Source organism: Tachysurus vachellii, chromosome 14, assembly GCF_030014155.1.
Source record: "Tachysurus vachellii isolate PV-2020 chromosome 14, HZAU_Pvac_v1, whole genome shotgun sequence".
Classification (NCBI taxonomy): domain Eukaryota; kingdom Metazoa; phylum Chordata; class Actinopteri; order Siluriformes; family Bagridae; genus Tachysurus; species Tachysurus vachellii.
In genome coordinates this window covers 11,300,197-11,322,455 of record NC_083473.1, presented here as the reverse complement: position 1 = coordinate 11,322,455, position 22,259 = coordinate 11,300,197, and the positions used below count along the sequence as shown (strand labels likewise).

At 38.2% G+C, this 22,259-nt stretch overlaps 2 protein-coding genes across 2 annotated transcripts; both read right to left on the bottom strand.

Annotated features, from left to right (window-relative positions):
* Positions 1-1,289: 1,289 nt before the first annotated feature.
* Positions 1,290-8,048, bottom strand: igf2b (insulin-like growth factor 2b). Its single transcript, XM_060886401.1, has 4 exons — positions 7,842-8,048; positions 6,753-6,903; positions 4,923-5,104; positions 1,290-4,402 (listed from the first exon to the last, which is right to left on the bottom strand). Exons 1-4 carry the CDS (start codon positions 8,010-8,012, stop codon positions 4,166-4,168), a joined length of 741 nt encoding a protein of 246 aa, XP_060742384.1. The 5' UTR covers positions 8,013-8,048; the 3' UTR covers positions 1,290-4,165.
* An 8,318-nt stretch (positions 8,049-16,366) lies between these two features.
* Positions 16,367-22,056, bottom strand: th (tyrosine hydroxylase). Its single transcript, XM_060886675.1, has 13 exons — positions 21,921-22,056; positions 21,079-21,285; positions 20,315-20,489; positions 20,112-20,200; positions 19,938-20,005; positions 19,790-19,840; positions 19,252-19,397; positions 18,460-18,595; positions 18,290-18,359; positions 17,167-17,223; positions 16,991-17,086; positions 16,654-16,787; positions 16,367-16,526 (listed from the first exon to the last, which is right to left on the bottom strand). The coding sequence occupies exons 1-13, from the start codon at positions 22,002-22,004 to the stop codon at positions 16,367-16,369; spliced, it is 1,473 nt and encodes a 490-aa protein (XP_060742658.1). The 5' UTR covers positions 22,005-22,056.
* Between the last annotated feature and the right edge of the window lie 203 nt (positions 22,057-22,259).

Genomic DNA, 22,259 nt, shown 5'->3' with positions numbered 1-22,259 from the left:
CACACACACACACACACTCATTTTTAATTACTTCTGCTTGGTTGGATGCACGGGATGCACTGAATGCCCAGCCAGCTTTTGAAAGTAGATTGTCAATGGTAAGCCAGGCCAGAGAGGCTAAAGCCAGTCTCCTTGGATAAAACCCTGCTCGTATATCTCATGCCAAGTATCGCTGCTTCTAATTGCTCCGGTCTCAATAGAGGCAAAAGGGGGTCATATCATAAGGTCGATGTGACCGGTACAACCCGTTCTAAACTTTTGTTTGAACATCATTTTTGTTCTTCCATTTTATTCAGGAAATAAAGCTAAATAAGATGTTTTGTTGTCATTCTCTTTTAACCAAAGTACGTGCTTTCATAATGAAATCAGTTTCATTCCACATCCTTTACCATGTTTGCCAGAGCCAGACGCTGTATAAAGATGAGATTGTATTTCTCCAGTGCACCACAAAGTAATTTAATTGTCAGTTCCCAATCAACCAGTATCTCTGAGGAGGGGCTACAAATTATGTAACCATAGTTTTTGACATGTAAACAATAGTTCACGCTCTTTATCATTTTTCTTATAGGTGTATTCTTTTTTTTTCCGGAAATCTATTTGTGGTGAGTTATAATTTCCGAGTTGTGAACTGTTTTTATTTATTTATTTATTTTTACTAGGTAATGCTGGTTGAATTTACATGCCAGTCAGCTAAACCTATCTACACTGATATTGCTGAATATGATGTAAACATATCACAGGGGAGAACTCGCAAGTCACACTGACAGTAATTTGAGAGTGTCACCAATATCTGAGTTGTTTGTTCAATTATTTTTATAGATTACATAAATATGTCTGTTGCATTTAATCTGTTGATGTCAGGAAATTAATATTGTATGATTGGTCAGCATTGGGTGGGGTCTCCAAAGGGCATCAACACATGCAACAAAATATTAAAATACAGTTCCATGTTTTAAAAAGGCATGTTAATTAGAACCTGATCTGTAGAGCTTTGCACCAAATTAAGCTCAAATGGTATGAATGTATATATAATGTCTTCAAACTTACAAAAGTTCATTTCTTCTTAATTAAATCTCTGAAGCTGTTGAATTGGAGGTCAAACATTTCTTGAAAGCTTTTTTGCAAAACTGCAGGTTTACTAACATTTTAAATGCAATTTCTGTCACTATCATACTCTCACATAATCTACTGTGAGTATTTGTTATACGATTATTAGAGGGAATCTTGGGACAGTTAAAAAGGAGAAAGAAAACAGCCATGCATACACCAAAATGTCTACAAAAGCAAAGTGTATTTCATAAAATGTTTTCTTTATTGATAGTAAAAATGAAAGTACATGAAATGTGCATTTTGGACATTCTAGCGTGCAGAGGTTAAGTCAATAAACGTACACACAGGCTGAGTGAGCTATAGCATGTTTTCATGGATGTGGACGGCCCAAAGATCCTTCTATGTTTCGATATGTTTTACCTTCATGTTCAAATAGATATCTGTTCAAACAAAAGAGTGGATGCAGTCCTCACAGAAAGTAGGAAAATAATAATAATAATAATAATAATAATAATAATAATAATAATAATAATAATAATAATAATAATAATTGCACTGTTTAATTAAACAACTAAGGATAAGGATATAAAGACAGTAAGGAATGTAGTGGCAAAGTGTTATATTAATTTGTTCAGGTTATGATACTATGACGTTGTATTCAGTAAAAGTACTGGCCTCATTTTACTCCATCCCAATGTGTGATAAATATTTTATTAAGAAATTTGTTAATTATTGTCAATTATTGATAGTCCCAAATCCCAAATACATTCTGACTCAACTCTTGACTTTCAGAAACATTTGTTTTCTACCTGAGTTTTAAATCTGTTTTAATGGTTTGTTATGGAAGCCTTTTAAAAATGAATATAGATTTCTATAAATTTTTGTCATATTTAATTATTGTTGTATGGTATGGAGAAAGAGAATAAAATTTAGGCCCCCTGTGAGTGGCCACAGTTATGATGAATAAGCATCACCTCTTCAGTGAACATCAAGAGGATGAGCACTTCAGCTGTCAGGAGATTCACTGCATTCATAGAAACTGCACTTTACACACATCTGTGACTAAAATTCACAGTTACAGATTGGTGTCAAAGAATATTACATCTCCATCCAGCCGCTGGACTCAAAACACCACTCAGAGCTGATATATGAAGTGGTCACTTACTATTTTTACCTAAACTGAATATATATTTATTCTTTAATGAAAACCAAAAATTGCCGGTAATGACATCACCATCGCCTTTAGACCAAAACTACTGTTTTCATTATTGTCACTGCATATAGAAGTGTAATATGTCAAGCATGAGTATTTTTAATAACAGAAATCCATTTGGCAGACCAAAAAGCCATGTGAGAGAAGCTAGAAGTGAAATGAAGAGTGTTCCGAGTATGTGTCTATTTTTGTGACAACATGCCTAAGCAGTCCAGGGTACTTCTGCTGTTTAAATATTCATTTTAAAATAGCTGAAAAAGCTCAGTGGCAAACCAAAAGGAGTAAGGAATATTTTTGGTACAAAGCATCTACAAAAAAGGCAGTACAGGTACAATGGGAAAAGGAGAGCATATAAAATAAATTCCATCAGTTGAGCATCAGTGCTATGTATATTACTGTATTTGGACCAATTTTCATATATATATTTTATAACAAAATAAATAATGCCTTTATACAGTGCCCATATTTGTACTTAAACAAACAAACAAACAAAAAGCTTGGCGGCTCATTATGCAAGATACAGCTCAGACTAAAAGAATATAACATGATGTCCCTGGAAACTAAGTGTATATATATATATATATATATATATATATATATATATATATATATATATATATATATATATATATATATATATATATATATATATATATATATTTTACAATTTATATATTCAAGTATCTGTTTTCAGGCAAAAGCATGTGAATACTACTGATACAAATTTAAAAATAAATGTTAGTTGAAATTATTGCGTATTTATTCCCTTTGAAATAATATTTGTGCCTTTCTTCAGAACAGTAAAGTAACATCTCAACGTAAAGGACCAAAAAAGTCAATTTTGCATCAACAGGAACATCATGGTACCAGAGACTGAACAGGTTTTGATTTACCTTTTTTTTAAACATCTTCTTGAAAAGAAAACAGAAGGTTAAAAAAACATCCCACTTATTCCAAGTCCCTTTACTCCCACTTCCTGCAGTGCAAGACCAGGGCTATGTGCAGTCCAGGCCTGAGCATCACCCTTTCCGTGTCCTCACACACAGCTCCTTCAGTTGAGTGCGGTGAGAACTGAAGCAAGGGGGGCACGGCACGACTGTTACACATTTTGATACCAGACATGTCCATACACAGTGGCACCCTCTTCACACATTGCCACAACCGATATGCTCATTTTACCTCTTTGTAAGTCACTTTCCTTAAAACGGAAAGCTTAATAATTATTTGAAGAACAAAAAAACGTGCTTTTCAAACCTCCTTTCCTTTGAGTCCATTCACAACGCTAGCACCATGACATTTTTTTGAGCTACACGTTTATTGTCCGTAAAAAAATAGTGCCTTTATTTACTCAACAAGAACTCTGACGTAATCCGTGGCAATGTGCAATTTGCAGACACTTTTCTGCTTTTTTGTTTGTGATTAGAAGGTGCTGGAACAGGAATCTAATTTTTTACAAAACAATTCCTTAACAGTGTGGATGTCCCTTTATAGTGAGCGGTGCAAAGTAAATAATAATGATACGGATTAACTGTGAAGATATACTTCTGCCATGGGAGAATGTTGTTGAATGCTTATTGTCCATGCAGGTCTGAGGTCCTCCGAGATGACTGTCCATTGACTCTTGCAAGCCATGTATCTCTTTCATCGTATATATTTCCTTTGCGCCTCTTTATTATTTTTAGCATCCACCTGATCTTCAGTCACCCAAACTGTCATCTTCCATCCTTATTTCAGTCTCGTTTGTCTGTGTTGATGAACAAAACAGCAAAAGTAAGGACTGGAAGATTTCAAACATTTATGTGTGAGAGAGGGAGGCAGGATGTAGAGGACCATCACAGAAATTAAGCCAGATACAAAGCTATGATCCTCTACTCTTGTAACGCTGTGCAAACTGTCCTGTCTTCACTTGTGTCTTACGTAGTCTTCTGTGGGATGCCATAAGGGAGGGCGTTTGCTGGGAAGTGTGATAAGACGTTTGTGGACATTGGCCTGTTCCTGGCTCTTTTTCTTCTCTGCCTGAGGGCGGAACTTTCTCGATCTCAGGATAGCTGGGATGCCTCTTCGTAGTCTCTGGGCTGCATTTTGTTGCCAGACTCCAATGCTGGAATATTTTACAGTGACATGCTTTCTTGGGGCATTCTGTACAGACACAAAAACAGTCATGACCATGATTATGTTTATTATTGAGTGTAGATCAACAGATCCACAAACTATTATTGTTTATAAAAGCACCACTGCTCCTGAGCAAGTTTAAACAGAAATTAAGAAATCTGTCCAAATGCTTCTCTTCCCAGCAGACAAGGAAATTCACACAATTTGGATGTGTCAGCTTACACTACTACTTTATCACAAATCGTTATACCTGACACAAAAGAAACAAATAAAAAAAAGTCTTCTTCAGTGTAATAGTTATGTTGTTAGTTTAATTATATCATATAATACTGTATTTCCATACAAAACTTCTATGGAGTCACTACTTCAGAGGTAAACAATCTCCCTGAAAAACCCTCAACATGACCTCTATTTCAGGTCTTGCATCATTTTCCACTTTGTCAGCTCTTTCAAAGGAGCACATAGATATAGCTACTGTGCAAACACATTGTTGTTGATGCTAAATGTGATAGCACAAAACTGTTGTTTCACATGGTGGCTAACATACCTGTTTTAATGCTGGCATCACAGGTATGACCTGAAGGGAAGTGGCTGAGACGTCCCTCTCTGACTTGGCTGGCTTGGCACAGTACTGTTCCAATAGTGTAAGATCACAACTCCTAAAACAACACTCCTCGACAATCCCACGGTTTTGAGAACGTCGGCTATTCGACCTGCTTATTGGCCTACCTGTGGACACCAACAATGCAGATCAATTATCTGATAGAATAAAAGGGAATCCTATATCTAATCTAAATGCTTACTAACGTAATTAGTGTGTAACAGAAGCTCGGACCTGTGAACATGTGACAGTTCTATCATACAGTGTAACAATCAGAATGAAATACAGAGGTCGGTGGCATACAAAGAACTCTGTTTAATCTTCTATTTGCCCACGCTAATCTTGTTACGATGTCTAATCGAGTCATTTGAAATTCCTAAGAGTGAATACATAAACATACATGAATACATCCATCACATTTCCACATAAGCATCATAGGCAGGCTCAGGGGCAAAACACGATCAGGTTGAAGGCCAGAATCATGTTGTGATGAGTAAATATTAAAAATGGCGGACACCATTTGGCCTTGTCTCTTGCTATCTTGGCAAACAGAGCAAAACAGATAAAGAGTGAGCACAAAAGGTGAGGGGGCAGGATGGATTAGGAAAACCCAACATTAAAGAGAGGGAAGTCACACGTGACAACGAAGAGCAGGAAATCTGATAAGATGTACCCTCGATAATTAGTTTCCGTCTCCTTACATTCCAAAGGGATAAAAGATAGGAACTGATAGTAGGACAGGAACCATGACATGAGGGAAAGTGGAACTGGATGAAGGGGAAGAAACTGTCCTGGCCTAAATTAGATAATGATCTCTTTGGGAAATTATGCTTCTGTGGCCAAAAGAGAACACAAAGCTCTGTTTTGTCAATGTGTGTGGTAGAAAAGACATTTCATAAAGTGTTTGAAGCAAAAAGGCATGGCAAAAATATTCTCTCTTTCTTTCTTTATGCATACTGTATATATACAGAGAGAGAGAGAGAGAGAGAGATACCTATATACAAATACCTTGCTTTGATGCCAGACTATTAACGTGACAGATACTGATACTGTAGTCAAATAGTGGGACACAGGCATACACACATATTCATATGTATTGACACATATATAATAATATAAAACACGTTGCTAGTAGAGGTAGAGATAGAAGTATAAATACCTTGCTTTGATGCCAGACTATTAACATGACACACACACGTGTATATATATAGTGTGTCACTATTTGCCTACAATATCAGTATCTGTCATTTTTATAGTCTGGCATCAAAGCAATGTATTTATACTTCTATCTCTACCTCTACTAGCAACATGTTGCTGGGAAAACTACTCGAGAGGTGAACGGAATGTCACTTGGGTGCTATTACTTTCTCTCTCGGAATGCGCGAGTAAACAGGCGCGCCATTGTGGGCCACTTAACTGTGCGCGTCCCTTTCATATGTAATCAGAGATATGGAGCAGAGAATGCGCCCAGTCAGCAAGTGCGCGCTCAGTGTCGCCAGCTTGGCCTCCTCATCCAACGGCGCTGTTTTAATAATAACTATTTTAATAATGACTTCAAGCGTGCAGCTGTCATAATTTAGTTACCGTTTCTAATTTAGGAGGACATGTAATAGTGATTTTAAAATGTTTTTCAATGTCAATCTTGGAACCGTGCGCGCGGAAGCGTACTTGTAGCAGAGATTTCCGACCTAGACGCGCTGACGCATCGCCCCAAACACTCCAAATTCTAGCTTTCGAGATTGAAAAAAGAAAGAAATGGCATGCTGAAGTACTTACTGAAATAGAAGCCTCTGTCTTCGCACACGAACTGCAGCGCATCCACCAATTCTCCGCCGCACAGCGTCTCTGCTGCAGCCATTTGAAACAGGCAGAGGGATAAAACAAGCGTGCATACGAGCATCTGACTGGACGAGCACAGCTTTCGGCCCTGCGGAGACAATGCAAGTCGTACAGTCAGGAACGAAAACATTTTCAACGATTTTAAACATGTGCTTGTCAGCTTGTTTCAGCTCCAGACCTCTTATATATTTCCTTAAAGTATGTCGGAATACAGCCATGCGTAAACTTCCACCACCTGTCATTAATCTCCACATCTTTCTGACACATATTTTAATTGATATTCAGTCTCTCTCTCTCTCTCTCTCTCTCTCTCTCTCTCTCTCTCTCTCTCTCTCTCTCACACACACACACACACACACACAAACTCTCTCTCTCTCTCTCTCTCTCTCTCTCTCTCTCTCTCTCTCTCTCCCTCACTCACACTCTCTCACACACACACACACACTCTCTCTCTCTCTTTATCCCTCTCACTCTCTCTCTTTATCTCTCTCTCCTCTCACCGCCACACACACTCTCTCTCTCTCTCTCTCTCTCTCTCTCTCTCTCTCTCTCTCTTTTACTCTCACTCACACACACACACATATTTATTACAAAAGCAATACCTCCTCCATGATGATTAGACAGCTGAAGGAAGAACTGCTTGTGCAGGCCAAAAACCCAGTTTTATCTCCCAGTACCTATCTTGCACAACTCTTCACAAGTTGCTAACCACTCAATAACTCAAGTTGTCTGTCCAGACTCAGCATATAAGTGCCATGTTTGCACCATATAGCGCCCCCTAGTGCTGATCAGCTTTTGCCGTTAACGCTCGTTATTTTGACCAAGAGACGCACTAAGATCAGTTATAACATAAGCACACAATAAAACTTACATAATCGGACGAAACGTTATTTAAGCCCGTGTAAGATGTTGATTATATCAGCACATGATTGTAATCTCTTAAACAGTTGGCAGAGTTGCATCAGTAAATACTGCAGGTTTTTTAGTTCCAGCCATTAAAAAGAACAGTTTAAATGTCCATATTACCTTATTGATGCCACTGTCTCTCCTCATGCAACTGTGGCAAACAGAATGGTAACTGAGGTTGTGTTCTTGCTCCATGTCAGAACAAAAAAACGGAAATAGAAAAAGAATTCGTCGTATTTGGTAGGAAAAAACAGGTAGTTTTCCCAGATTGTACTGTAGAGATGTATGCATGTGTGTGACTCTGTCCCCAAATCCAGGCGACAGGCAAAAAGTTCTCAGAGTGAAGTATTATATAGCAAGGCCCGCCTTCTATGCTGTCTTGCCCCGCCCACAGCATCCCTCCTCGTCGGGGATCTTACTGCGCAAACGCGAACAGTGGAGCAGGAGCGCGCGTCTTAACGGCTGGCGCGCTGCTTCGTATGCTCTCATTTCCTCCGCTGTCTACCTGTCTTATTGATCCTCGCGTATATAGTGCCTGTTATATGCTGCTAACTCAGTTACGGCCTGAGTGCTGCGCTGAGAGGGGATATTGAGGAATTAACAGGATCAGAATTGAACTCGAATTGGTGTGATTGAATTACGTTATACCTGGAAATGTCATCCATCAGCAGGCAAAGTAATTACAGCCATTAGTCGACACGGCCGGTTTGTGGGAATGGTTAAGTCTGAAATAATAGCTGGCCTCTCAATGCTGTATATTTCCTGTGAATGCTAGATGCATCAAATTCTCATAGACTGTGGGAGCCAGAGTTCAGCCTGGACTCTTCACTACACTCTTAAACGTAGGAAAGGTAGAGAGACCACATAGTAAAACTGTTTTCTATTGATGCCTGTAATGGTGCCACAGAGACCCCCCAACACACACACACACACACACACACACACACACACACACAAACATAATGTTCAAACAACACAGTAAATGCATCATTTCTTATTCCTATACTACTACTACTAATAATAATAATAACGATAATAGTTATTATCTTTATTATTATAATAATAATAATAATAATTATTATTATTATTATTATTATTATTATTATTATTATTATTATTATTCATTTCATTCATTTTCTACCGCTTATCCGAACTACCTTGGGTCATGGGGAGCCTGTGCCTATCTCAGGCGTCATCGGGCATCAAGGCAGGATACACCCTGGATGGAGTGCCAACCCATCACAGGGCACACACACACACTCTCATTCACTCACGCAATCACACACTAGGGACAATTTTCCAGAGATGCCAATCAACCTACCATGCATGTCTTTGGACCGGGTGAGGAAACCGGAGCACCCGGAGGAAACCCCCGAGGCACGGGGAGAACATGCAAACTCCACACACACAAGGTGGAGGCGGGAATCGAACCCCGACCCTGGAGGTGTGAGGCGAACGTGCTAACCACTAAGCCACCGTGCTCCCCATTATTATTATTATTATTATTATTATTATTATTATTATTATTATTGTTGTTGTTGTTGTTGTTGTTGTTGTTGTTGTTGTTGTTGTTGGTGGTGGTGGTGGTGGTGGTGGTGGTGCTGTTGTTATTATTCATTCATTCATTCATTTTCTACCGCTTATCCGAACTACCTCGGGTCACGGGGAGCCTGTGCCTATCTCAGGCGTCATCGGGCATCAAGGCAGGATACACCCTGGACGGAGTGCCAACCCATTGCAGGGCACACACACACTCATTCACTCACGCAATCACACCTGTTGTTATTATATTTAATGTCTTTAATGATTTGTTGTCATTATTATTATTATTATTATTATTATTATTATTATTATTATTATTATTATTATTATTATATGTTTCATAAAGAAACACAATCAATGTAATATATTGACAAAACTAGGGAAAGTGGAAACATGACAGATTTGTCTACACAGACATGCAGACTTGCGGCTTTTAACAACTATTAATGGTAGGCGCCTGCCGAATATTGATCAGTAAAGTGTTTTAAATCTTTGGTGCATAGTTACACCCGGCTTTTTTACATCTCATTTTTGGACCATGTAGCGAGCCAATATTTAAAGTACACTGTTATGGTTAGCAACTTGTAGAAATACACTGGCTGCAGTTGGCAGACTGATTCATTAACCCCTTAAACTCAAAGGAAACGTTAGCAGGTCTAGATTCACATTCTTGTAAGCTATAGTTCATCTAATTCATAGTACTTATTCAATATTATGCTTTAATAAGAAGATCATCATGTAAAGAGTTAAACCATTTGATCTCCTGCTTCTGTGTGCTCAATTAATTTCTCAAATGTCTAATAGAATATATGTAGCTATCTTTTAATAAGCCATAATTACATTGTGCCCTTTTCTGACTGAACTTGGTTTCATAGGTTTATGGGCTATGGGTAATCAGACGAGAACCTAACAGCTGTGGACATTGTACATCATACTGGCACAGTGTAATATATATCTTAGCATCACTGTCATTTTCCTTTTAGTCATATTGGAATACAGTAGCTAAATAGGACCAATGTACCATTTTTGAGAGAAGTCACAAGAGCATAAAAAGGAGAATAGCGTCCCTCCTGGAGCTCAAGAACATTGCTACTCCTGAAGAGTAGTCCTTCTGTCATAAATTATCAATGAGCTGAGTTACTGGAAGCCCCATTAAGAGGGCATTAAACCTCTGCTCTTTGCTCTCATATCATCTATCAGTTGTGTTAAACAGGAAGTCCTGTAGGTCTGAAGGATAATATCATAAATCATTCACTGCCCCATTCATTGAGCTGCACTATCATTTATTTTAGCCACATTGATCTCTCTTTTAGCTTTGGGAGAGAATGAAAGGCACCACACAGAGAAAATGCAAGGTTTAGATCTGCACAAAACTTGTGTGCTCATGGGTGAAGAATTTAGTCAGTCAGTCTGACAGTTAGTCAGTTAGACAGTCAGACAATCAATCAGACAGTCATTCAGTCAGTTATTCAGTCAGTCAGTCAGTAATGATGTGAAGTCATCTCTTATATAATCATAGATTAAAGTATTCATTAACTGAAATAACAGAGTTCTACTTTTCCTGATTGTAATGAAGTGATTTACCCAGGATGTTCTAACATTTATTTGGATATCTTAGTAGGACAAAGGTCTTAGAATTTAGAGCTAATTTGAAGAAGCATCGATTTTACGAAAATGCAAATAGGCTGCCATCTGGTGGCAATATTCAAGAGTTGTACATTTATATTAAGTTAAAACTGCCATTTGTAATTGAAATTTATTGAGGTTTATTAAGCATGATAGAGGTGTTTGCATTTGCACACATAAATGGTGAAGATTAACAGCAGCTCACTAAGTAATAGTATCATTGCTTCAAATCACGGAAGCATCATTAGGTAATCAGGAGACATACATAGTCTTTCTCAAATCCAAATGTAATTAAGATATTAAAAAGATAAAAATGCCATAGATTTATCCTTCCATCCAGCAGGGAACCCTTGCCCGAGTTCTGAGACTTCCAGTTCACAAACGTCTGCCTAGAGTATTGTCAGTTCTTTTACTGTGCGCCAAGCCTACCATATTTGCCATTGTTTTGCCTTTGTGTGTGACCTGTATTTGTGTATTCTGGATTTTTGCTGTTTTGGTTTGTTTGCTACACATATTGTTTTCTTCGTCTTTTCTGATCTACTGCCTGTTTGCTTGTCTCTGCCTTTGCCTGGCATTTTGGCATTTACCTTCCTCATTAATCTGTGTACCGTAATATGGATCCTGCTCCATCCTCATTAGTAGTAGTAGTAGTAGTAGTAGTAGTAGCCTTTATTGTCACTGGTCACAGGTACCAGCGAAATTAGCCATCAACCTGCCCATACATACAATACATACAATACAAGGGGAGGACAGGACAGGAAGACAGGGGATTGAGAAGAGATACAGCATAACATGAGGGAAGGGAGGAGAAAAAAAACAACAACCCCCAGACTATCCTCCGGTGGGGAGTACAGTGTGGGAACAAGAAAAAAACACCTCAGCAACATAAGCACATAAACAGTACGCCATAAACACATGACTTGCAACAGGGGAGGGGAGTGGGGGGTGGAGGTAATCCAGCACAGGCAAGCAGCCATCAGGTCCTGCGGCCTTTCGGCGCTGGTCACAGACCCGCTTGTCAGACTGGCGGTACAAAGCGGCGAAGGCGTGGGATGGGGGGTGGGGGGTGAGTGCATATCTTTATATATGTATGTGTGTGTGTGTGTGTATGTATGTAAGTGTAGGCCTGGAGAGTCGTTGCTCCCGGCATCAAATCTTGGTGTGCCTCAGTCCGCAAGATTGTCATAGCGATACACAGCAAATTGCCATGGAGACAACCTTGATTAGTCCCAAAGAGAGTCAACAATCAGCAGGTGTCTGTAGAAGTGGGGGAAGGAACGCAAGAGCGTCTCGCTGCAGTGCTCTGCCGGGGGAATTGTTGTTCCAACAGCGGCCTTGGCCGAGGCCAGTGCTGGTTGAGAGGAGCCGAAAGCAGATAAGATTGGGATTGTTTAGTCTTGGGGCGAGTAGACGCATTCCAATTTACACGACTACACTCTTAGTCCATTCTGGTCTCCATATCGATCCGATTTTCTTTCCAAAGCAGTGAGCTTCTCCATGATGTTAACCAAAACAGTATCCAAAGCAGTGAGCTTCATCGTGATGTTACCCATAATGCGGTTATTAGTCCCAGCCTCAGTGCTGACCGCTCTGCCCACTGCATCGATCATGACGGACAGCTTTGGGAGATTTTGAACAGCTGTTACCGTTTTCTGATTTCTCGATAAACCAGGGCAATGCCTAATCCAATCAGCAGAACTCCTGTTATCATGGTTCCGAATAGGTAGATATCTTCAATGTCCTCCACAGAAAGAGCCGCCAGACACACGACCCGCCACCTCTCCCACGCGTCCATCGTATAGCCAGCTGCAAACGTTCCGGCAGGGCAGTCAGGTTCCCCCGAACCCAAGCTTCTCGTCGAGAAGATGGTGTCAATTGCATTGAGAGACCAGTTTATCAAATCCATGATATTTTAGTTTGGAGAGCAGTGCGGAGAGAGTCTCTCAAAGTATAAGACAGTAGACGAGACGAAAGAAGCAAAGCAGGGAAAGTAGAGGGGAGGAGAGGGAGAGAAAATGCGACCGCCTTCGTTGAGAGCCAGAGAAGAGAAATCACCTCTATCATTATAAATAGACTTACTATATTACTATACAAACTATAATAAGTATCATTAAAGGATACTTTGCCTAAATTGGATCCAGGCTGGTGTTTAACGATGAGCTACGCCTGAACCCATGCAGATAGGCCGCATTCGGACATCACCTGAGGATGGACAGCGCAGTCCACACCTTCAGTTCTGCTATTACTGCATCCAAGCTGGACATCAATGTGCCACCTGCCCTGGGAAAACCCCTGTACAATCTACCAAGGTGAGCTTGCCCTCCTACCTTTTCAGTTTTCACCTACCCATCCAGATTCACTACTGTAACAATAGCTACTGTTACTGCAATGATTAGCCCCTCGTCATTGGCTAATCAGATAATTCTGGGATTTCCCTAGTCTCAGGACCATGACCCACATATATCCTGGGCTAACAGATGGTTTCTTAGCTGTCAACACAATTCTCTTTGCTGTTTTAAACAATTCCTGAGCCTGCTGTGTTGCAACACATCAATGGAGGGGTATATAGAGGAAGTTCTAACTGCTGGGTTCATTCATGCATTGATTACCGGGCATTTGTGACATCCAGGAGACACTATTATTACCCGGAGATGCACCAGCAGTCTTCCTGCCGTTCATGAACGAAATTTTTAAAGACCTCCTGAATTGCTGCGTGATAATTTACATTGACGACATCCTAATCTATTTAAAAGACTATGGCACCCACATCTCAAATGTCTGCATAGTTTTGAACTGTCTGCTATAACATGACCTCTTCGTTAAAGCAGAGAAGTGTGAATTCCTCCAACACAAACTGACCATCTTGGGGTACATCAATATACTAGCCCACCGCCCTTCACCAACAAACCATGGAATGGGTCCACAATGCTCATAGTACTGGACATCCAGGTATTCATTGTACCACACAACTTCTTTGCAATACCTTCTGGTGACCCTCACAAGTCGCAGATGTCAAAACTTACTGTATGCTGACGCCTGCTCTACATGTGCCCAAGTTCACACACCCCATTAACTACCTGCAAGCCTCCTGGAACCACTCCTCATACCCCGGCACCCTTTTGCCCTTTTTGGATTTCACGGCTTCTTTCCATGAACTATTGTCAGTTCTTTCACTTAATGCAAAGCCTTGCATATCGTCGCTGTCGGGCGGAAACCTCGTATGTCCAAATTTTGTCAATTTCATATTTTTTCACATATCGATGCTATTGGTCAGTCCCCACGTGGGTCTGTTATTTTTACAAGTTATTAACCAATCTAAAGTCTTGAAAATAGCTTGAGCACAAATCTCATAACTCCATTGGACACTTCAACTGTCCACCTCTTCCTCACTCCACGGGAGAGCTTCGTGGCATATTTCTCCACAAGAAAAGTTGCAATGAATCAACACGTCTTCTGAGGTAAATGTCTTCAAAACACTGGGCTCAAAGAAAAAAAAATCTTGACCCCCGCTAGTTCTGGTGCTCGTTAGGACAGGAATTTAGCGCAAGACAATCCACTGCAACACGGACTAAACCCTGTGCACTGCAGACAAGGTACGGCGTTTTTTTAATTTCCTGAAAAATAACGGTTTTGGAGATACGAGGATTCCGCCCGACAGCGACGATATTTGCCATTGTTCTGCCTTGGTGTATGACCTGTTCCTGTGTATTTTAGATTTTTTCTGTTTTGTATATGCCCTTTTGTTTTGTTTGCTATGTGGACTGTTTTCTTGACTTTTTCTGACCTACTGTCTATTTGTCCGACTCTGCATTTGCTGCTTTTTTGTAATTGTACTTTGCCATCTTCTTTAAAAATATTTTTACTGCAGTATGGGTCCTGATCCAACCTCATTACAAACAGAAATTGCTGATGAATAAGCCACTATTAATGTAGCAAATTGAAAGCACAAGGCTGTAAATCAAACATGTTTCATGGACTGCTTTATCAATTAATCATTCACAGCTGAAGATTTGTGTGTCATGCTAGAAGAAAACTACTTTTGCTTGCATTAAAAAAATTGTTTAAATGAAATAAAAGGGAAGTGCAAACTCTACATGCATTTCTGGTATTTAATTCTGCTTTTTTGTTGTTGTTGTTGCTGCTGCTGTTGTTTTTAACTCTAGACACAAATGTATATATGTTTTTACTGAAATACTTGTGATTATCTTCTGGTGCTAATTTATTGAATGGTACTGTAATTTCTTAATTGCTCTGAGAATATAACGGGTGTGTGCCACATTGGCAAGGCATTGCTAGCATGGTTACATGACATTCAATAGTAGTTCAGCAATCTCAACTATGAGGGTTAATGGTCAAGCTTTACCTTAAAACAAATGAGCAAGAGCTTTTGTTTTCAATCACTATTTTCTAGCCATGTTTACTCTCATATTAATGAGAAATTCAGTCTAGAAGTGGAGACAGCAAACACTGGCTTTAAAGTTCCAGAAAGAAATGCAGCTATAAAACACAGTTGCTCTGAGTTACAGCAAAGATTTCAGCTATTTAATGATCTGTGACATACTGTAAGAAGTACAGTGGCATTGCCAGTGGTATTAAGATGAAAGCTGGAGCTTTGAATATTGATCTATTTGAGCAGATTGTACAGCTTTGGAGGTGTGAGAGCTGGACAGACTTGAGGACTTTCCTCCTAATGTAGAAAACTCCTTAGAAGATACAGTATTCTGTATTAAGTTCTAGAGCATTATTTTAGTCATTCAGGGTGTTTTGTTTTCAGTTAACAGTAAAAGTATGTATAGTCTGCAGTATGTCAAATAATAGTATTAGCATATTCCACATGGAACAGTGTCAGAGATCATCAATATTTATTCATAAACATTGTATATTTCAGAATTTAATCAGTTACTATTTTGTATATTTTAGAAAGATAGCAATAAGACACTTGTGGTCAGCCATTTCAAATAGTTTAATTTTATATCTTGTTGATATATGCTGTTGTTTTATTAGCAGCATTTGATTTCCTCAATGGAAAGTAAAGCAGAAATGCTGTTTGATTTTAGCCACCACAATGCAAAAAACGCATCCACCTGCAAATAATAGCTAAAGCATCATCACTGTGGCACTTAAACCATTATTATTATTATTATTATTATTATTATTATTATTATTATTATTATTATTATTATTATTATTAATAATAATATTATTAATAATAATTATATATTATTTTATTTTATTGATTTATTTTTTAATAAAACTCAAGGATAATACTTAAAGTAGCATTACCTAAAGGATAATATATAGAGTGATACAGTGAGGTCTTTGGAAACAAATTCCAGCATGAGGTCATTTTGTTGCCACTGAGCATTTTAAAAGCAACACCTTTAACAAAAACATACACACAATGACATACAATGAAAAGAAAATGCCATATAGTAATCACTGAGGATCAGGGCAGCAGGTGGCATGAAGCAATAAACTCAAGCCAATACATTCAAGGCGTCCGTAAGGACCTTCAGATCATCCTTCACCAACTCCAGTCCTCCTCTGATCTTCAGTGGGTTGTCAAGAACTTCTATACTGTTTGTGTATGGGTCAAACCTCACTGAAAATGGCCTCTTGATGCCCATCGTATACATTCTGTCAATAAAAATAAGCACATTTAAATTTATAAAAAACAGCCTAATATAACTTGCCTAATATTTTTTAAATACTGCAACACTCATTTATTTGTTTGTTTGTTTGTTTGTTTGTTTGTTTATTTTACCTCAGTTTTTCTTTAGCATCAGAAAAGCTCCCAGACACAAAATAGACAGACTGGTAGTTCTGATCTTGGTATGGCTGCACGGCTACAGTGTCTGGGTCAAACTCTCGTTTCTCCGTCTCATCTGAAAGTGCATGCTGGTAGGAAACATGTGGAGTAAATAAAGTGAACTTTATTTTGAAACTTTAACTGATTATAATATGTATAACACTGATTATAAACCTGTGATTTGCCTTGCAGCTAACACCATGAGTTAAAGAAAATTATTCAATACCTTCTGATCACCTGCCGATCACAGGAATTCAACAGTCAGTTGGACTGTAAGAAAAGGGCAACTTACTACTAGCTCACCGTAGGATGAAAGAAGGCCTGCTCCATAAGCTTTCAATGTGTCTCCCTGCTTACACAATCCAAACTCCACTGTGAACCAGTAAAGCTGAAAATGCACATATAGAGCTTAGCTCCATGAGGTTATAAAATACAGATCAATTATTCTATGAGGAATAAAATACTCACTGTTGACAGTTTCTCAATGTCATCCTCTGATGCACCAAGAGAGGCAAGTCCAATGTTCTGCAAATACAGACATATCAGATCCACACGGACATTACAGAGGCCAGGAAGGAGCTCTTAGTCACTTTGCATCTAGTTCCCCATTAAAATTATGTGACAATACAGACACATTTTAGTAAATACAAGGATATTCTTATTAGTTTATTGGTATCATATATTTCTTTAGTAACATTTGAACTTAAAGGAAAAATTTGTCTTGAATGTTTTAGCAGGTTTAACATTTTGATTTTAATTTGATGATTGATTTTAACATCAATGATTCCCACCCAGGATAAAAAAGCTACACAGGATCTAAAGTAAATGTTAAGTAGTTAAGACTAGTAAATGCATTTAAACACAGGCAAGTATTCTAGACCAGAGGTCAGGAGGCCAAGATTCATATTTTATATACAAATTTCATTAATTTATTTAAAGATTAAATATATATGGATACATTCTCTATAACTGCAGCTCTGACTATAGTTCTGCCTGCAAGGGTTATGCAAAGTTTATACAATTTACATGAATGTTTTATGTTTTTAGCCAGTCTTTGCAAATTGCAGGTTCACAGTAACCTAAGCTGCATTTTTGTCATTTTAAGACAAACAATTGTTCAGGGAACATAAAGCTTGCCATATAGTACATTTTAAGAAGATTTTACAATAAAAGTAAGTATAAATGCATACAAGCAAATTCTTTAATTAATAAGATCTAGTTCCATCATCAAATTGGTGTGGTATAAAAAGAATAAAATTGCTAAGCAAAATAAGACTTTGAATGTACGTGAAACAAGAAGACTGTCGTTGAGAATCCTTGGTGATTTGTATAATTATTTGTTGCATTTACTGTTTTTTAATATAGTTTCCTTTCCCATATTTCATTTATACATCATTCATAATTTTTAACGAGTCTCTTTTACTTTAGGAAATGAACAACTTCACATCAAGAATACATCAGCTTAACAGGCATAATTTTAAAGCCATCATGTCATACATCAATGAGTCCTATTTCCTATGATGGGGAACCTACTTTTGAGAATATAGTATATTTTAAAAAAAAGACACCAAAAATTGCATAATATATTTACCTGGGAAAACTGAGCAAATGATTTATCAGCCAGCATAGGAACATGGCCCAGAAGTTCATGCACACAGTCCCTACAAACAAAACATGATTATGTTCAGGTTTCCATTTGTATTTATTCATATAAGTTAATGATGTGAAGTAAATGATATGAAGGCACTATAATCTTCTTACGGTTCAGGGGAGTGCATGGGGGAAGAGGCATGGCGAATATACTGTGTACACTGGAACACACGGAATGCCAGACTGGCCAGAAAGTCTCGTGCTGACAGCAAACCTGCCACAGGCCTCAGCTGGAACCCTGTATGCTCTGATAACACAGAGAAATATCCGTGGATAATATGTCAGTGATCTTTTTTAATGTCATTTTTATACAGCTGAGCGATTGAGGGTTAAGGGCTTTGCTCAGGGGACCTGCAGTGGCAGCCTGTTGGACAGAAGATTCAAACTTATATACACCAGATTGGTAATCCAACATCTTAACCACTAGGCCTCCCCAACAATGACCCAATGAACCACCTGCTCTTCCTTTATAGTTATATTATTCTATCTAATCTACTGCTCCTAAAATGTATATATACAACAACATACAACAACCAAAAACATAATCTACATTCAAGAGAAAAGTATTTTTTATAAGCATCTCAATTTCCAGGAATAATTTGTTTAATATTTGTTATGCTTTAATATGCTTCTTTGACTGCTCTTTGTACTTTTTTTTTTTTTTTTTTTTTTATGTTTGTTTTGTGATGAAGAACGAACATCTGTAAAATCCATTTCAAGCACACACTTTGTACACTTCTGCACTTAACTGTAATTTCAGTCGTTTAATTTTACCTTAAACGTGTTGCCACAGTTTATATTCCAATTTCTACTATGGAGCTGCATGACTAATATGAAGTCCTTTGAAGTAAAAATGAAGTAACTTTGAGGATAATTCACAAGTGAAGATAATCTGCTCAATACCTTTCAAAAAACAAGAAATATCCTCTAGTTGAGGGATGCTATTAGGGCTATAGCCACAGTGTTTCTCCAGCAGCCTAAAAGCCTCTAAATACTCATTACACGCATGGGTGGTGTACAGATCTCTGAGGGTAGTGTAGACCTCTCGCCTGTCAACACACACACAAACACACACACAGCATTTAGATTCCAAGGTCAAATTATGAGGTATGTAATTCCTACAAAAACATTTGACTTCACAGCCGCCGCTTCTCTTGCCACAGGTGCAAACCAGTGGGGCTATTATTAAATTTTCATATCAAATTTAAAAATTACAGAAACAGAAAACATCCTAACATAATGTATGGTCTAGCAGGTTGACCTGATTTATACTGTGTAAACCAGTTTGCTTAAAGGGCAGATTGAGTGATTGAGTTAATGCAGTATGCCATGGGGTAAAATCATAATCATTTTATCTAGATACATAGCACTGAAGAAACAACATATACATGAATGTTTTATGGCACAGTCTTGACTTCAATATTAGTTTAGCCACACATACCAGGTTTCAATTTCTTCTTGGGTGTACTCCACCCTAGGGATTGTTTCCCCTCTGCAAAGATACAATTTTTTTTTTTTTTGTAAATGAATCAAATTCATAAAAAATAGGGCAATAGTATGACAGTAGCCGTGTTCTGGTCTTGACTTACTGCTTATATTTGAAAGCAATATCCCCAATCTGTTTTCGTCGTTTTCTGTACACAGGGTCTGTGAATCCCTACAGGAACATTTTGAAAAGATTTGACCTAAAGCTCTTTTTAAATGAGCTTTGAGCTAAATGAGACATAACAATCATTACAAATAACAAAAGTAAATTTACTCACTGGATGATCCTGATCCAAATCTGGATCAAATTTGGTCACCAGGTGATGGCATTTATCCAGTTCTGAAATTTTCTTTGGGAACCAGTGAACTTAAGAGAATATAATAACCAAACAAGTTTATGACACAAGGCATTTCAATTGTAGCCCTAAAAGTATAACAATAAAACACAGTCTGTAATAGAATAGACATGCAAAAAGTTTACATTTCATCTCTTTAGTGGTTCTGACATCATCTGCAACCCTTCTCAATGAACTGACAAGGGTATTTACATCCGATAGATTAACTTCACAGCGCACAAAATAATCCAAGTCCTGCGGTCCGTCTTTAGGATTACGGCTCATTCTGGTCTCAAGATGGTGCATCTTGGCTTCAAAGGTCTGTGAATAAAATGAGTAGCATTTATTGCTTCAAAGAGTGATAATAACTTAAATTAACACTTGTATGTTCTCTATACTGTTTGTGTGAAAAGCTGATTACATGCATATGCATACATATATTTGAGGCTGGTGAAAAATAATTAAATTAGTTTTATAAAACCAGAATGTGTATAATCTAAATAAATTATAAGACGCCTATTAAAAGTAGATACATAAATGTGTTTAGGTTTTTCCCCAATACTAATACAATTATTATTTATTACTCTTACATTTCATTGGTAAACATTTACCATTAGTTATTATTTCAGTTAAAGGGTTTTTTAAATACATAAATCACTCATAATGCACTTTTAACTCAATGAATAATTCATACTTATGTCAACAGGTTGAAATTTCATTTATCTTTTTTCCTTTTCTTTTCTTTTTATTCTAAAGTTCCGTTGTGTGCCTTCATTTATTTTTATGGGTAATATAATAAACATAAGATATATACAGCAGGCACAAAAGCTGTTCTCTTGATGGCACCACAAATCCGACCAGAGAAATTATAGACTGAGACCGTTTTATTCGTATATTGCGCTTTTCCTACCTCAAAGACCTTGAGAATGCGAGAGAGGACCGGACTTTTGGAGGCTCTCAGGGTGAAGAAAAGGTTCAGCAGTGCTTTTCCGTCGTCCTCCTGAAACACGATGTGTTCGTTGGCCTCCGCCGCTTCAGCCGCTGCTTCCGCCGCTTCTCTCTCTTTCCGCGCGTCCTCGATCAGACTCTGCCTGCGTCCCACGAAGCGAGGCTGAGACTGGAGCACACACAGACGGCGATCTTGGGGAGATTGCTGGGACATGCTTATAGAAAGTATTTACGTTGCTTAAGATAACAAATCTAATACGTTTTCTGTCTGAAAAAGTGGTTATCCAACACAGTAATCTTTAAATTTCACCTTTAACCTTCAGTGAAACTTAAAAAACTAAAGTACCACATCAGTGTAACTTAAAAAAAGAGATTATTAAAAAATACATACATATATTTTAGAGTGAATATGTAAAGGTACAAAATATAAAAATATAGGTAAAAGATGCATACTTAAGGCGCGCAGTTTGTCTGATTTTTGTTAAGATCTTAACTTGAAGAGAGTTCTCATCATCCAGTGATCTAATGCTAATTTCTGTCATGTGGTTCTTTTGGGAAACCCGGTCCAACGGCAGCATAGTGTTTGGCTTATTTTCTCTTGCTTTCTCCCTTTGGACCATTTTACCTTGTGCGATTTGGTTGGAAGTGATGCGCATCTCCAAAGCGCGAACAAGCGCATGGCGCACGAGTTAGTTTTCAACACGTCTGCGTAACGCATGCACTGCCTTGTTCTGAAAATAACTGTAAATCATAATAATCTATGACTTTTTGTCATGTTGTAAAGGTAAGAGCTTCTGCACTTACCGTGATGGAGTCGGAACGCTCCAGTTCAGATCCGGCTCTTCTCATGCTTTTGGTGGACGAAGTGGAACTGGTTGAATTTGGCATTCCCGGTTTCTAGTGATCTCGCTGTTCAGAGACTCGGAGATGTCTCGAGAACGCTCGTGTGTTTTTCCATCAGTGACTACCTAAGCCCCATATATATACAGTCTATTTCTCTTTACTGACGTCAAACCCAGAGCCCCTCATTTTCGTCGTCAAACACTTTATAGCCTCTCACACCCCTGCTCTTTTTTTTTTTTTTTAAATTTAAATCCCATTAGCGCTGCATCCTTTGTCATTTTCCAGTTATTGATGAGCAAA

Bases quoted from the DNA above. Each gene is read 5' to 3' on its own strand.
- th (XM_060886675.1), bottom strand. From the start codon at position 22,004: ATGCCAAATTCAACCAGTTCCACTTCGTCCACCAAAAGCATGAGAAGA. The intron at 17,224-18,289 runs GTAAATATATTA...CTGTATTTGCAG, and splicing joins CATTTGCTCAGTTTTCCCAG to AACATTGGACTTGCCTCTCT. The intron at 17,087-17,166 runs GTGAGTATTTTA...GTGCATTTTCAG, and splicing joins ACATTGAGAAACTGTCAACA to CTTTACTGGTTCACAGTGGA.
- igf2b (XM_060886401.1), bottom strand. From the start codon at position 8,012: ATGCATACATCTCTACAGTACAATCTGGGAAAACTACCTGTTTTTTCC. The intron at 6,904-7,841 runs GTAATATGGACA...TTGTCTCCGCAG, and splicing joins GAGACAGTGGCATCAATAAG to GGCCGAAAGCTGTGCTCGTC. The intron at 5,105-6,752 runs GTAAGTACTTCA...TGGTGTCCACAG, and splicing joins AGACAGAGGCTTCTATTTCA to GTAGGCCAATAAGCAGGTCG.